Source organism: Macaca nemestrina, chromosome 2 (assembly GCF_043159975.1).
Source record: "Macaca nemestrina isolate mMacNem1 chromosome 2, mMacNem.hap1, whole genome shotgun sequence".
NCBI lineage: Eukaryota > Metazoa > Chordata > Mammalia > Primates > Cercopithecidae > Macaca > Macaca nemestrina.
The window spans coordinates 162,591,786-162,606,372 of NC_092126.1; the positions used below are offsets into that span (position 1 = coordinate 162,591,786).

The window sequence follows — 14,587 nt, forward strand, 5'->3', positions numbered from 1 at the left end:
TATATATATAATTTATATATATTATATATATAATTTATATATATATATATTATATATATACACACACACACACATACACACACTGAAGAAAGTGGCCATGAAAGGTAAAGTATAATGGGCCTGCAAGGATGTTAGATACTTAGGCAAAGTATGAGTAACCAACAAATATGACATACAAAGAAGAGCTGAATACCAATGAGATTAGAAGAGTATATTTTAATAAGACTCATATTAGAACTTCTTAGAGGAATAAGCATAAATCCTTACATCTACACAAAAAGTCTTATGTTGATAATTAGGGCAGCTAAGTAGAATTCCCAGTTATGATGATTTCATGGCCCAAATCCTACATCCCTTTTAAAATCCTCAGAATAATATCTGCAAATTAGTATGAGGAAGAACCCTGGATCTTACATTTACAAACAACTTGAAGAGTAGAATTCGGATTGATTTATTCAACAAAAATTTATTGAGATCTGACTCCATGTGGAGACAGAGCCCCTCCTTCATGGAGTCTACAGCCTAGCGGGAAGACAATCTTTAAGCAACAGCAAATAGAAAATTGTATCTGTGTCAAAAGCTATGAAGAGAGAAATGTGGGGGTTATGAGAGCCCATATTAGGATATCTTACCAAATTATACAGATAATGAATTTTTTAAAAAAATAGGGAAGTGATATCTGACTTGAGAATCTTACAGGTAAGATGTTGGTAAAGAGAAAAATTGAAGAGAAAGTTATTCCAGGCCAAGGAGAGACAACTTACAAAATTGTATTACAAATATATGAGGCTAAAAAATCAGTGGAAGAACATAAAATGATGGAAATTAGTTTCATGCTATTACCATTATAATAAAAATGGACAGAAGATTTTTACTGACAATGTAAAGGAGTGGAGAGCACCACTATAATAGCAGTATTCTACACTTTTTTCAATTGCCTGTAACATAATGAAAAAGGAAAAAAGTAAAAGAAGGCCCCAGTCTTCTCTGCCCCTGAGATTCTGGTGTTCTGTGTTGTCTGCTGCAGTAGTGCAATAATACTTTTATCATGTGTCATTTTCCATTACTTAGCTATCACATTGCACAAGTTTTCATAATGATTGATTTTCTTTAAGGAAACAACAAAAATGTGATCAGTTTTATGTGTCCTGAGTCTTCAATGTTTCTGTCCAAACATCAGGTGCTGCCTTTAAGTTGTCTTACAGTTTTCTCAGTGTTTCCCAAATTCTCCTGGTTTCATTTTCACCATTGAACCAAAGTGCATTTCTGTAATTCTAGCAAACCAATATTCACACAAAGAATATTTTCTATCTAAAGAATACAAATGCCAATTATCTAAAATAAATAGAGTTTAAAAGTGTTAATCTGTACATGGATAACTTACTTGCTTTGTGTCAGATCAACTACAATGAGATCTTTCTCCAGAAGTACTACGACAGCATAGGGTTCTTGAAATTCTACAAGTAAAAAAAAAAAAAAGAAAAGTTTCCATATTGTATATATTATAAAATCAGCAAAACTGCACTTCCTTTATCCCTATACAAATATTATTTAAATGATGTGAGAAGACCAAACTATAAACCAAAGTAAGAAGTAACAAAGAGCACTTAAAAAGTGTGCTTCTCAAATTTAATATTAAGATCACTAGAAAGAACAACAAAAAATTAAAAGTAGCATAGTATAGAGTTAAATATATCTCAGTAATCATGGAGTGATGATAATATTGGATTATGTGAAGACAGTGAATCTGTCACTTGATCTCACAAACATTTATCTTTTTCTTCCATAACCTTTGTATTTTAGATCTGATTTTATGCCTACAAGAAGATGTACTGGGGAATAGTATCTCTGCTTCTCTGGGATATGACATATATTCACATCCGTATAAGAACAACACTGCTTAGAATAAAAAGTTTACTTTAAATTCAATGTAATTAGAAATATATTTATAGGTTGTGTAAACACATCAGATCAATCTGGTTCAACTTTAACATAACAAAGCTCTTCAGTTGCCATGGACACCCAGATTGAAGGCCACGAACACGCCAAGATAAACCAAGCATGCAACCACAGGTAGAAGCTAAGTGTCCAGAACAAGGAACATGCACTAAAATTAAGAAGCATACATTGCATGGCGGGCTGCAGGATCCAATCAGACAGCCCTGGTATCACACCAGGGAAGGATCCAATCAGAGCATACCTCCTGACATCATCCTATGGCAAGATCCAATTAGGATCATGCCTCATTACCCTCAGACTATAAAACCTGCCCCAATCCTCAGCTTGGGGAGACAGATTTGAGATCTGTCTCCTTGCCAGTTCACTCACAATAAACCTTTCTTGCTGCAAAAACTTGGTTCTTCAGTGTTTGGCTTTCCATTGTGCATGGGCAAATGGACCCAGTTTAGTTCAACAACAAAGTTGGTGACCCAGATCAGACTTCTCTAAATCCTTTCAGGAGATTTCTGCCTGTGGTTCACTAGCTCCATATTAGGGATGGGATCCACCTGAGGGTCTGAGCAGCTGTCCAGGTGTTTTACTCAGTGATTTGCTCTTGGTTCCTATCTCTCCAGCATGGCCCTGCTGACTTTTGGTGCTTTTACTTTCATTTTTGCAGCAAAGAGAAGTTTTGAATTTTGGAACACATTTTTTCATTATTTTTATTTTTATTTTGTGGTGAATTAATCTCTGTACAAGTGACCAACTCTCAGCTCCTTTCTTATCAACTTCCACTAGGGGGCCTTGTCAACCTCCACAAGGGGGCTTTGTTAGGGGATTTCAACTTTAATTGAAAGGAGAATAAGGGGTATGTTCACGTGGTACTCTTGATTATAAATTTGACTAGAAACTTGAATGGGAACTTGGAACTTGGATGTGTATATGTCTATGTGTTAAGTTTCGGGTTTGTCTAGTCACTTGTTTAATGTTGTTAAGACCACTCAGCAAACCCTGAAGAAGCTGCCAGTGGCAGCCAAGGAGGCCTGACTCAGAGTTGCTGTCTACTCCAATCAACTAGACTGAGCAAATTATTTGCTTGATTATGGGCTGGAGATCAACCTTCCCCATCCAGAATGGATTAAAGATGTCTGAAGCTTACAGGGACAAGTTTGAGCCTTGTCTGTTTGCTCCCATTGAGGGGATCAAACTCAGAGTCCAAAATGCTGTGGTTTGTCTTGTTTGATTGGCTGTTTCTGTTTCTGTTTGTATTCTGATATAAGCAGTAATATTTGGCTTAAACAGTGGTTAACATTTTGATAGTACAGAAACAGCCTAATTAGAAAATTATTTAATTGAGGGACTACATTGCTCCCTCCAGCCCTTGTAGGTACTCCTAGGTGACTAGGGGATACCCAACCCATTGGTGATTCACTGGGAAGGAATCTCCATAAGTACCACATTACAGACCCAAAATATATATATCTCTGTCTAGTGCAGGGCCTTGCTCTAACCATCTGAGATAAACCTCCAAGCAAAATGAGGAATGTAATTGTAGCAGGACTTCAGCAGAACAAGGCATAAAGGTCCAACAGTGGCCAAAGAAAATGCTTCTTCCTTTCTTGTGGTCTTTAAAGCCTTCGGGCAATACAGTAACATTGACCCGAACACCCAGGTAACCTAAGAGTTTTATCAGTCAGAGTGCCCCTGGTATGAGAGGAAAACTACAGAAAGTAGAAAAGGTGTTGGGAATATCAATATCTCAAGTAGTCGAGATTGCCTTTAAGGCATTTAATTCATCTTGTTCAAGTCCAGGAAGGGCAAAAGCAATGTAACATGAGACAACAAGCTATGCTGCTTGCTGTGGCTCTTGCCCACAACCAGTTGAGGCACAAGATGGAGCATGCTAGGAAAAACAAATGGCCATGGGTAAGACCCCTAGGGACCCCACTGCTGGCCAAAATGGCCATACAGTCTTGAGGCCACGATGTGCATATTGTAAACAAGAGGACCATTGGAAATGGGAATGCCCTAACCATCCTGGGCAGGTAGAGGAAGAAGCTGCCCATCAATCAGCCCACCAGATACCACAGTTTCTGATAGGATTAAAAATAATGGGACTGGGGATCCTCTATGATCTAGGAACGTTGGGTAATAACTAATGTAGAAAAGAGACTTACGAGCTTTCTAATTTACTCTAGAGCTAAACTTCTTCCACTAGCTCCTCTCTTCCTGCCGGTCCACCTGACTACTTTGCTACTCTGGTTTCTCTGAAATTCAGTAAGGGGCTTCAGCTACATGGAACAGAAAAATTTAAACTAAAAATGTTAGTTTGACAGTGATGAAGTATGAATCTAACTGCCCCTTTCAACTAGTGAGTTATGCCTGACATATGGCTAAAGTTTTAAAAATTAAAGCTACATGATCATTATTTGTATCTGGCTGCATGTACAAGTCTGGCTGTATTTGTCTATGATACCAAATTGACTTACAAATAGATGAGTACTCATAAATCAAGCAAATAAGACCAGGCACTTTTCAAGTTCATGTGACTTAGAAATTTTTTGGCAAATGGGAAGAGTTCAAGATTGTCGAATTGATGGGAATGCCTGTGTCCTCTGAATTATTGGACTTTAAGGTCATTACTTTTATAATGTTTGCCTGACATGCAGTTATATAAAATAATTAATAGCTAAATAATTTGGAATGATGACTAGCTTTGTCTATTACCTGTTTTCATAAGTAATCTCAGCACACTGCTAAAAACAAAGAAATAAAGGTAAATGGGATAAATAGCTATAAATAAATTTTTATGTAATATGAAATCCTAAATTAAATAATAGATACTCATTAAATGTACAAGGCATTTTCAAATGTGATAAAAACTGAAACAAACTGCTGAACACAAATAGAGTTGTCCTTGGTTTCTTAAATTTAATAGAAAGACTAGAAAGACTAATAGAAAGATTAAATATGCATAAAAATATGTTATAGGGAAATATCTTTTTCTGACAATTATAAAATGGCTCTTGGCCAAGCATGGTGGCTCATGCCTATAATCTCAGCACTTTGGGAGGCTAAGGTGGGAGGATTGCTTGAGGCCAGAAGTTTGAGACCACCCTGGGTAACAAGGCAAGACTACATCTCTACAAAAATAAAATAATTAGCCAGGTATGGTGACACACACTTAGAGTTTCAGCTACCTGGGAAGCTGAGGTGAGAGGATTGCTTGAGCCCAACAGTTTGAGGCTGCAGTGAGCCATGATCATGACACTGCACTCGAGCCTGGGCAAAAGAGCAAGACCCTGTCTCTAAAACAAACATAAAAAATTGAAAAATATTAAAAATAAAATGGTTCTTACCTATTAAATAATGATATGTAACAGGCAATTCAAGATTTTGTACTTCCTATGTTTTTAATAAAATTTAAGGTTACTAGAAGCTAAAAATTCCAGTTGATATATGATTCTGTATATAAAATATACCAAAGTCAGGTGTGTTTAATAAGAGAAAAAAATTATAAGTGGAAAAAATGTCTTTTATTGAGAAAAATATTTTTTTCTAAGTCAAAGGTTATTTAAAGGGAGTGTCAAAATGTGGATTTAGGAAGGAAATAGAAACAAGATAGAAAGGAACTGTAAATAAGAGAGAGAGAAAGAGATATAAGAAAAGTTATAGATGTAAAGATAAGAGAATAATTTTGTATGAGAAAGTCTTGCATGGTAAATCTTTTTCCTAGAGTGACATGATTGCTAACTTAAGAAGAAAGAGGACATATAGAGTGAGGCAGAGTGTCTCAGTAATCCATAGATGGTCTGAGTAAATCATGATAAGGTTCATGAATGGGAACTTGTGAAGGAAATTCTGGGTGTGATTAAGCTGGCTATAATTAAAAGAAATTATTTGTGACAGTCTTTCCAAAGAATAAACTTTGATGTTAAAATACACTGATACAAAGTTTAAAAATTTGGTCCCCTATGTTAAAACAACAAAGGCTTCTTTTCTTTTCTTTTTCTTTTTCCTTTTTTTTTTTTTTTTTTTTGAGACAGAGTCTCACTCTGTCGCCCAGGCTGGAGTGCAGTGGCCGGATCTCAGTTCACTGCAAGCTCCACCTCCCGGGTTTACGCCTTTCTCCTGCCTCAGCCTCCCGAGTAGCTGGGACTACAGGCACCCGCCACCCACCGCCCGCCCGGCTAGTTTTTTGTATTTTTTAGTAGAGACGGGGTTTCACCGTGTTAGCCAGGATGGTCTTGATCTCCTGACCTCGTGATCCGCCTGTCTCGGCCTCCCAAAGTGCTGGAATTACAGGCGTGAGAGCCACTGCACCCAGTCAACAAAGATTTCTTAAATATTAATTGCTTTTAGTAAGATTGCAAGAGGTTTTGATTTTTAATTCTGAAATGTGTTTAACAACCATCCTCTGATTTACAAACACGTTTCTATTTCTGTCACGCCTCTTCCTGAGAACTACCTAGTTTCTCTGGTTTTACTTTTATCCTGAAGGTCCAGAAAAGCAATGTTTTATTCAGTATAACTTGATTGAGTACTATTGGCTTTTCTTTATATGTCTGAATTATTTTATGTAACCAGAACTTCATATGCTCTTGCTAAGAACCATATATTCCCTGCTCAAGGAATATTTGAGCCTAGGAAACATAGATTCTGTCCTGTACTTCATGCTGTCCTTGTTGGGTTTTGACTACTTCAGAAAACTGAGCCTTTACAAGGGTTAAGGTTTTTACATCCATGTAACTTTCTGTATTGCTTTTGAAGTCTTCTGATTTTTATTCTTACTTTGACTGAATAAGTAACTATTATTTAGCAGTGAACTACCATTCTATTAAAGAAAGTAGTTTTTGAACTTTTTGACAACTTTGGCAGGTCTCTCCAGGGCCCAATCTTAAATTAAGCCTTTTGGCCTAAAATTAATTTTACAATTTTCCACATAGGCCCCCCTGAAGAGCCTCAAAGGGTTTATCTCTCATCTTGTACAGATATTAAATGATTAGGTTTATTTGGTAAATAATACAGGAAGTTCTGTCAAATAAGGAATGGTGTTTAACTTCCCTTAAGTTATATTTGTGTGTGTTATTAAAATGCGTGAAATTGTATAGGATCCCTAAAATTCTGATATGCCAAGATATGTGTCATAATAATGATTATTATGTTAAATGATTGTGTGCCACCGAAATATCTAAATTGCCTTGTCAATTGAAAATTCTCATCGTATCTTTGGCTATGATTTTTCTGGCTTTTTGTCATCCACAGCAATTGTTTTAAATTCTTCTCTAGAAGTACTTGCAATGAGCTATAGTCTAAAATTGCTAATCAAAATAAAGAAAAAAAATTTTTTTGAAACACAGTCTTACTCTGTTCCCCAGGCTGGAGTACAGTGATGCAATCATAGCTTGCTGCAGTTTCCATCTCCTGGGCTCAAGCTTGATCCTCCTACCTCAGCCTCTGGAGTAGCTAAGACTACAGACATGTATGACTACACCCAGATAATTTTTTTGCCTTTTAGTAGAGACAGGTCTTGCTATGTTGTGCAGGCTGGTCTTGAAATCCTGACCTCAAGCTATCCTACCACACAGCCTGCCAAAGTGCTGGGATTACAGGTGTGAGCCACTGCACCTGGCCAACCAAACAAAATTATTTAAATGAAATTAAGTAATTGATAAGGATAATGTTTTTGTTGCTTAAATGTTTTATTTTCCAAATTCAAGGAAATTTTCTGACATAAGCTATCTATAGTTTGCAGTATTTTGGTAAAGTATCCTCTGTTGAACAAAGGTGGAAGCATTTGGTTTTTTTTCCCTACTTGATTCCTTAAAATTCAGAAGCTATAAATGAGTATTCTTATTTTTATTTATGTAAGTTAAATAAAAATCTTATCTCTCTTGAAAACAGGAAACAATTGGGAACATTGGTTATATTACCAAGGTATAGACTGAAATGTTATATGTAAGAATGTGCCTAAAATGCCTATCTTCAGGAGTTCCTAGCTTTACAGTGAGTATGTAAAAACTGTCACTTTCTGGTAGGCCCAAGAACCTTAAGACTATAAGTAAAATCTAACGCCTGACTTGGTCTGGCCATCTAGCTTCAAGAGGTTCTAATATCTGAGATTTCTTATATGATCAATGTGGAGAGGAAAAGTTATGCTTCTAAGTAAAGCAAAAGTTTATCTGTTACTAGATTCTAACATTGTGCATTGCCCTCAAGTCCTTGTTATTTGGCTATGGACTGGACTAGATTCTGAATTCTCGTAAGATCCTCTAATATTTGGTTATAACTAAATCCTGATGGAGTCCCCTAGTCCTCTTCCCCCAGTCCAGAATAGGGATGCTCTGGGGACATTCAGGGTATTTCTCCTTTTAAAATCTAACTAACTAGATGAATTAAAATATCAGAATTGGACACAAACTGGACCCATAGGATACTATAGTCTTCTTGTCTCAAAGAAGTTGATGTTGTCTCTTCTTTTGTAAAAGCCACAGTGAAAATAGCAACGGGGCCCCCCTCACTGTCTGTGTTCCACACTCTAATGGGGCTCTCCTCAATTCATGTCACAAGAAGCCTAGCAAACTATGCAATTCTTTTTCTGTTCTCACCTCCCTTTACCATGACCCAATATAACTTGCTTAATTCTGCCACTTTACTTATCTTTCCTGATGTCAGGTTTGTCCAACAGGCAGAACTGCATGCTCTTACTAGACATGTCTTTTAGCCAAAGGTAAAATGGCCAATTACTTACACAGATGGCAAGCATGCCTTGGGATAGCTCACAACCTTAGTATCTGTGTGAAATATGTCCACAATACCATATTGGAAAACCATTTCATGCCTTCATGGACCACTTCACATTACCAAAAAGTCCCTTTGAGGCATGGCAACAATATTTTTTTCAGCTCCCCATCTCTCAAGGATATTGGTATGTACTAGTTACAGTTTGCATGTTTTAGCATTGCACTGAAGCCTTCTATTGTCAACAGGCCACAGCCATGGCAGTAGTTAAGGACCTGTTGGAAAATTTATACCAACATGAGAAGTCTCTTAAGGGGTTCATAATGCACGAGGAACTCATTTTGCAGAGCAAATTATTTAAAACATTTGTATAATTTGGCCTATTTATCAACATTTCAATTGTGCTTACAACTTCTAGTCCTCTGGACTGGTGAAACAGACCAAGGGAATAATAAAAGCCCAATTGGCAAAGAATTGTGGTGTGCCATTTAGCCTGCAATGGCCCAAGGCCCTTTCTTTAGTCCTCCTTAACCCTGGCATGCTTTCAGTGTTCCTTCGTAGAGTTCTAAATTCATCCAGATGGTCAGGGTAGCCAACACATTTGTGGTAGTTTCTAATCTTTACTGATCCCCTTCCAACTAGGACTCCTCATTGGCAGTCATTTCTGCTTGTCCCATTGGCCCCTGTACACCTCCTGGGAAAGGATTTTGTACAAATCTGCCAGGTCCATATTTCCTTCTCCCAGAAAGGGGGAAATAATATTAGAGTTATCCTCACAAGGAGATCTGGCCTCAGAACTGGCTTTTACCCTAATTCTCATCTCTCAAGTTGGCCTCATTAACGCTACTGACCCTCCTCTCCAAGAGCTACCAATTGTGCCCCAAGAGTCCTGGGGCACAATCCAACACCAATGATAATCCCAGACATTACAGCTGGGGATGTACTCAAGGATGCGATTTACTTGGAGAATAATCCTCTAATGAAGGAGCTAGATTAGGAAGGTTTCTGGGGTCCTGGTTTGGACTAGGTTCTGCTTGAGATGGGTATATGGTCAGAAACCTTTCTGGCACTGTCAAGAGAGTTAAAGTACATCTCCTAGCTTGTGACAAGTGAAAAGGTCCATCCTCATTACCACTTTCCTAAAAAACAAAGGTTTTTATATATGGCTTGAAAGTGAATAGGAATGGTTACATTGCATTTATACTTTATTGAACATTATTAGAAATTGTCCTAACATCTCTACCAACGTGCAGACATTTATATACACACAGACCACACATTCTCAATTTCTATTGCTCACACATCTTCTTTTTCGAGGCTTTTCATAGGACGCATTTTCCTAAGCTCAGCTGTTGGTCCTCTGTTCTTTCTTCATACATTCTTTCATCATTCATTTTTGTAACTCCAAAGAACACTTATATTCTGATGATTCATAAATATTACAAGACAGTTTCTCTCTTCTTCTGTTCTCTAAACAACTCTACTGTCTCATAATCAGACTTACCTTTCTCTCTTTCCAAACACTGCTATTACTATGCATGAAACCATGACTATTTAGCTTAAAAATTAATACATTATTTATACTCTGAACCATACAACTCAGCACTTAATTAAGGTCTTTCATTACTTAAACTTAACAAGTCATAATAATCTCACTCATCTGACCAGATTTTTTGCAATTTGACATCAGAGATTAGTTTAATACTTTATCTGTATGCTCAACAAGTTCTTGTAGTACTGGGGCCATAGAATGATTCAATAATTATTTGACAATTAAAAACATAAGTAAATTGTCTGTCCCTAGTAACTTTGGAAATAAAGTGCTACACTATTATTTAATATCAGTTTATCCCATCTTTTAAATGTGAGACTAAATAAAGTAAGTTAATACACATAATAATGGAACTCACAACATATATATGTTTATAGTTAGGAAGTATGCTCACTTAACCTTCCAGTAGTCATGTGGAGACCATATTACTATTCACTTTCTACAAATGATAAATAAAACTCATAAATGTAAAGTGACTTGCCCAAGGTCACCTAGCTAGTAAGTGGCAGAGCTAAATCATAACCTCACATATTTTGTCCTCAAGTCCAGTGCTCTTTCCCTTATATCTGCATATTCCCTCTTAAAAACATAGTAATGTATATACACATACTATGTTGTTGTAACATGATGTGTATTTCCTTTTTTATGTTTTCACTTTTCTCACTTTTTAGATTTATTTATTTATTTATTTATTTGTTTGTTTGTTTGAGATGGAATCTCATTATGTTGCCCAAGCTGGTCTCGAACTCTTGAACTCAAACGATCTGCCTGCCTTGCCCTCTCAAAGTGCTGGGATAACAGGCATGAACCACCGCACCTGGCCACATTATTAAAATATTTCATCATCATTAGATTTCATTATACAGATTGCATAACAACATAACTAGTTGTTGTGTTTACAAAAAGTCTTTATATTCAGGATAATAAAAATATATAAGCATTTCTCCTCCCAAAGGCCTTTCTGACTATTTTCAAAATTTTAAAAAGTCATTATCCACACATCCGCAATCCTAGAGGAATCAGAGGTGCTGCAGTTGCATCTGAAGCAAAGCCAGATGTGAAACAGATGCAGCACCACCACAGTTACAGATTACTGATATCAGGTAAGTGCTTTAACTTTGATTGGCTTTGGGATGGAATTGATGGAGCTGGTCTGAGAGAGGCTATTAAGAGACCTCAGCTTCCCCAAGTGATTTCACCCTGGACCCTTATCAGACCCTCCCAGCTCAGCTTCCACCATCTAATCAAAGTTTAAAGCACTTACCTGATATTAGAACCTGAAATGCCAGGATTGCTGTACTACATCTGTGTTATTTCCAGTTTGTCAAGTAGGTACAATTGCAGAACCTGTTCCAGCACCTGTAGCTCACAGCATTATACCACAGTAGACATCCACTGCCAAAACTGAAAATATTTAACCTTAATTTTGTTAGAAACTTGTCATTTCAAAAATGATTTTCAACATTAATAGTTTCATTTTAGTTACTTACCATTTGGATAAGGCGTTTCACATAAAGTTAGAAATTCAACAATAGGATGATCCATTTCAAGTACTGTAATTGCTTTTCCATGCATGATGGTTAAACTTGGTCTTCTACAAGCTTTGTCATAGGACAGCCCACCAGAGAATATTATGAATGGTTCGCTACATAGGAAAAAAACATTAATGAGACTCAGAAGTCATTTAAAATGACACAAAGTCACAGGACTGAACCTATAAAGAACAGGTTTTGTTGTATGCCATATAATATGACAGCAAAAAACTTGCCTGGCTCAAAATTTCTAATTCAATAACCTACTATTCTACCATTTCCCATTTTCTAGATGTACATTCTCACTATTAAATTTACTAATGGATCAGTCTAAAGATGTTGGGGTAGGTTTGGGGAAAGGCAGTGAGCTTGGAGAGAGGTAGATGTGCTCACTGACTCTCAAAAGGACATCTTCACATACATTAGTTGGTTCTCAAACTCTAAATCACTATCATTAGAGTATTAGTCTATGTTAGAATATCAGATTAACTAGCTGGCCTGTGGGGCCTAAAATTTCTACAAGAGAAAAGAGACAAATTTTAATATAAAATGAAATGTGACAGTGGAAAGCTCAGAATGGCAGAGGGTAAAATAAGAATTCTAGATAATGGAGTTTCTATGAAAAAAGAGTAAAGATAAAAAGATGGAGAAAGGTAATATGTAAGAGAAGAATAGCTAATCAAAGATAAATTGCCTTTTCTATTTTACTTGTGGGCAGTCTATATATCTATATATCCTCTATATATCTTGCTCAACTAACTTACACAAGGTTTTGGGTCTGTTGCTTTATAAGACACAATTAGATAGCAGAGTGGGGTTAAGATGCCTCTAAAACATTATAGCTATCTGAAAATTATGAAATCTTTTCACAGTTTTTCATTTTTCATTTCTCAAATCAATACTTACATATCTCTAGTGTAGGTGTACAAAAGAAAAAGTGTGTTAGCAGGAAGTATTTTCAAGAAGTCAGAAGTAAATACCAAATTGAAAATATTCTTTTCTAATTTTTTTAAAGAACTAGAGGCTTTATTGTATCGAATTATTTGAGAACATAATGCTCATCTACATAATTCACTTACATCCCATTTGCTAAGCTGAAGGATCTACTTGTTTCTAGAAATCGCTCTATGAGATTTCTTTTTCTCTTCTATTTTGTACTGTTTGAGGCACCAAACATTATCAGTGGGACATTTACTAATCTTATGCTGGCTATATAACCAAAAAGGGGGGCTTTTTAAGAAAGTTTCTAAACAAACCTACATATAAAATGCATGTACTATTTTCTGTTTATAATTCTATCTTAATATTCTCACATAAATATTTGAGTTATAAGCAAAATAAACAAAAATACTCTAACTTATTTTACTTCAGTTGATTTGAGTACTAGTCTTGCACCAGTGATTTGATATGGTAAATCACCCAACTACTAATGGTGCCACTAAAAAGCACATTTGTTATTTCTATAAAATGTATATTTATATTATTAATAAGATTTATCCAGATTTAAAAAGCATTTCTAATACAGTTATAGTGGGGGGGGGTTTACCTTTGTTTGTTGCTTTGTTTTGCAAATATAAAGGCCATGACTTAAGAGAATGTAGTATCTTTTCATAAATATTAAGCTTAATTATCTACTATTAATGTTAATAAAGGCCATAAGTATCTATTTTTTTCCTGTGTATAAGTAGGTGAATTTACTCTCATTCCCTAATACTAATCCAAACATAGGATAAGTAGCAATTTACTTCCCCTGCTTTTTTGTATATACATTGGAAATATGTCCTCTCCAATATTGAAAGGAAGTAAAATTTCTTCTGCTCTAATTATGACTCTGCATCAGAATACTCTGGGTCTGAATTTAGTTGTTAATATTTATGCATTTCTCTATAAACTACTCAGTGATTACATAAAAAGTTACTTCCTCAAGAAAGTGCTCAGGGAACCACTCATGGTTAACTGTACTAAATATTTAATTATCATATTAAATCCTCATAAGCAATGTCCTCACTTTATTAATGAGGTTAAATAACAGCTAAGAAGAAACAACCAAAAGAAAATTGAGATCTACCAGACTTCAAAGCCTGTGATTCTAAACACTCCTATATATTGCCTCTAGTAATAAATAGCTACCATTTACTGAGTGCTTACCATGTGGCATATATTGTGCTATGTGTACATATAAAGTAAATTTTGTGTAATCCTCACAACAACCTTGACAAAGAAAGTACTATTAGTCCCATTTTATACATGAAGAATCTGGGATTAATGCAGATTAAACTTGTCCAGGATCAAGAAGCTAGTGAGTACCAGGACAAAGATTCAAACCCAGACTCAAAAGCCCACATTTTTCATTTTTCATTTAATGTTTCTCAAACTGTGGAATACAACGTGGTAGTTGTTCAGCAGAAAAAAATTAAATTTGATAATTTGATAAGCACTTGCAAAACCATATCTTCTTTTAGGAATTTTGCATTTCATAGCATATGTTAAAAATTATGAGAAATCATATGGCAAGCAATCCAATTTACTTTTATAGAATTCAGAATTTCTCACATTTATTAGATTTCAGGTCCCTTTTATTCCATGAATATCATTAGTAATTAAAGGAACACAGTTGTTTGATAATGTTGTACCACACTACATGTTGTAGCACACTAAACTGTGTCAGGTGTTATTTAATACAAAGATTCTATTAAGGGATACCTATCAGATGGACTCTTATAAAAGAAATATATGACCATATACTTGAAATGTCCTCATACTTAAAGAAAGCATTAATAAAAAATAACAAATTATGGATACATAATGTGTATGAAACTCAAAG

At 35.7% G+C, this 14,587-nt stretch overlaps 1 protein-coding gene across 5 annotated transcripts in view; it reads right to left on the reverse strand.

Annotated features, from left to right (window-relative positions):
* Positions 1 to 14,587, reverse strand: part of LOC105470313 (syntaxin binding protein 5L) — a 493,614-nt gene that overhangs the window by 184,821 nt on the left and 294,206 nt on the right. For all 5 annotated transcript variants that reach the window (XM_011722169.2, XM_011722172.2, XM_011722170.2 and 2 more), the window contains 2 exons: positions 11,722 to 11,876; positions 1,385 to 1,457 (listed from right to left, as the gene is read on the reverse strand). In XM_011722169.2, coding sequence (XP_011720471.1) covers positions 1,385 to 1,457; positions 11,722 to 11,876 — 228 coding nt within the window. The remainder of the gene's footprint in view (positions 1 to 1,384; positions 1,458 to 11,721; positions 11,877 to 14,587) is intronic.